The 2,837-nt window shown below is 41.9% G+C and overlaps 1 protein-coding gene across 1 annotated transcript; it reads right to left on the reverse strand.

The window, feature by feature from the left end:
• Positions 1–1,671, reverse strand: LOC121978357 (purple acid phosphatase 17-like). The gene is made up of 7 exons (XM_042530713.1): positions 1,492–1,671; positions 1,035–1,191; positions 844–951; positions 651–778; positions 444–572; positions 296–363; positions 1–211 (listed from the first exon to the last, which is right to left on the reverse strand). Exons 1-7 carry the CDS (start codon positions 1,660–1,662, stop codon positions 1–3), a joined length of 972 nt encoding a protein of 323 aa, XP_042386647.1. The 5' UTR covers positions 1,663–1,671.
• Between the last annotated feature and the right edge of the window lie 1,166 nt (positions 1,672–2,837).

Consider the following 2,837-nt stretch of genomic DNA (forward strand, 5'->3'; position numbering starts at 1 on the left):
TTATGCCGCAGGGTGCAGCTCTTTGCTCACACTCCATTTGTGAAGAACTTGACCAAGCACCCCATAAAATTTTATATCAATGGCTGTCCTCCTTATCTCCAGTGACATGAACCCTTGTCCATCATGGAAGAACTGAAGCTTGTCAGAGGTTGGAAATAAGACACCTCTCCATGCCTTTGAGCCTCCTCCACTTGTCAAATACTGAATTGGACTGCCAATCAAGGGATATTAGCACTAATTAGACCAAATCAATCTGTGCTTGTATTAATGGTACTAGCCATTTGGAGACTTAAACCTGTCATTACTGCTGATGTGCTCCAGGCAATGATCATGCCCATTGACATATAAATCAACACCATTTGCCTGAACAGTTTAGCAGGATCAGAACTGAGAGATAAATCAGCAAAGAGTAGGATGGATTTGATGACAAAAATTTAGACTACCATAAGGATTGGAAGCAGTGGATTTAGAAGATCCACTGTGTCCCTGTGCTCACTGACACTTCTCAAAGTATGGTGACCAACAACAATCTTCCATGCTGCTGTAGATTCTCTTAGTGCTGCATCCAAATCCTGATTGCAACAATTAGAGTTGGTTAAGTTTCACTCAAGAACATGGTGGTGAACCTCAAGATTGATATTCGACCGTGCCTTCAAGAGGCTCGAGGTGTACACTTCACGAGGCGCGACTCCCCTCCAATCGTAGTGATGACCCGCGGGATCAGTCCAATAAGTTTTCACAAAAGGAGATGTGTCTATCAGGAAGAACTCCACAAACTCTGTAAGAAATGAATCAGTTACCAGGCTCAAGAGAAACTAGTTGTTAAAGTGATAGTAATTTGACCTGCATTGAGGATGAAAGATCTCAAGCAAATCCATCGACTGTCGATTGATCGGAGAACTGGACTCAACTGTGCTAAAGCATCACCCCTGTAATCATGGTTGCCTAGAACTAGAAACAAAATCAAGCGAATAAACGGCTACATTAGAAGTGAGCATGGCCCTGTTTTGAGGGGTAAAGTTGGATTAACTTACCACTGTACCATTGCTTTTGCAGACTCTTTGCTGTGTAGATGTCGGTGAATGACTCCTCGAAGTTCTTATCATCGACGCCGGTGAGGCCATTGGTGTAGAAATTATCGCCTGTAGAGATGACAAAATCAATATCCAGCTCCTCTCCAATTCTTCCCATCTACATTTATACACATTTGAAAAGTGAGAATTAAGCAGACAATATATAAATTTTATATTGTTCATACTAAAATTTTGAAATCGATATGGTATATATTTTACTGAAATATTAAATCTCATATCGATATCGATATAAAAAAATTTGATATAATATAATACTATATTAAAATTTTGATATACTGTTACTATCGATACGTTCGATATATATTAATACCAATATTTATTATATTTTCTGCATCTTTCCCCTCTACCCCTAGAGACAAACACTCGAAGGATTGAAAAGAAGTATGTAGAGATTGACCTCAGTTGCGACTAGAGATTGATTGAACTCCCCTTTTCTCCCCCAATCTCCGACGACCAAAAGGCTAAGTGAGCCATCTGGCTTGATTGGATGCTCAAACCGTGGCACATCACCAGAGCAAGGGACGAGAAGGAGGAGGAGAGCCATGAATCTATGCATGATGGCAGCCATGACTCCCGAAGAAGAGAGGGAGGAGCAATGGATGAAAAACAAAAAACAAGAAAAGGGTTGAATGCTTGGTTAACTTCCCTTGGGAAGGAATTATTATGTTTATTGGATGAAAGGAGGAGGAGGGGGGGAATTTTCTAATATAGTGAAAGGCTATGATATCCAGTCAAAGTTTTGTAAAATATTGACCTTCCAAATAAGTCAAACAAAGGATATACTAAATAGAACAATGGTGGTCAGCCTCTCGGTAGCTATTATAGAACATTTGTGAAATGAGAAATATAATTTTTTAAAAAAATGATCTTATAAACAGTATGATATTCAAATGTAATTAGTATCTGTAGCATTATACAAGCACAGTTGTTATTTATATGAAAACATATTTAAACTCTTACCCTTCCTTTATATCTTATTTATATCTTATTGACAGAAATAAAAAAGAACTTTTATTTTCATCATCCTCAAAAACATCATAAAAATCATTCTATATTTCAAAAATGTCTTTGTTTATTATTATTTTTATTATTATTATTATTATTATTATTGATCCGGCGGTAAAAATGGGGGACCCACAGATGGGGTCCCGTCCGAGCGGAACCAGAGATTACCCAGCTAAAGGGTTGGGTCTCCGACGCCAAAGCAGGAGAACCGGAGCCGAGTGGCCGAGCGGAGGTGTCCGCTCGGCCGAGGACATAATGGCGGAGCGGAGGTGTCTGCTCGGCCGGAATCGTGGCGAGGGAACAGTGGTTAGCCGAGCGGCCTATTCGCTCGGCTCAGGATATGGTATGTCAGCAGAAGCATGATGATTAGACCTAACGCAAGATGGCACTATTAAAGGCCCCACCATCACGTCACGGAAAGGTCGATACAGTAGCAGTATGGTCTTATGGATGCCCTTCTGACAAGCCCACACCTAGGCATGGTCGAAAGCAGGTGATCGCTTCGATTGGCGTGCCCAGGCTCATTCGAGAGGAATATATAAGGCCTCCACTTCTTCAACCGGAGGTAGGCAAATCTACATTTTCTAAGTCACTTTCTTATTCCTTCGCCTAACTTGAGCGTCGGAGGGCCGTCGCCGGGACCCCCCCCCCCCCCCCCCCCGGCTCGGTTTTGTTGCAGGATCGCCGGAGCATCGTGCAGTTAGTCGGAGACTCACATCAGCAGCAGGGGAGCGCCAC

This window comes from Zingiber officinale, chromosome 4B (genome assembly GCF_018446385.1).
Source record: "Zingiber officinale cultivar Zhangliang chromosome 4B, Zo_v1.1, whole genome shotgun sequence".
In the NCBI taxonomy this organism is placed as follows: domain Eukaryota; kingdom Viridiplantae; phylum Streptophyta; class Magnoliopsida; order Zingiberales; family Zingiberaceae; genus Zingiber; species Zingiber officinale.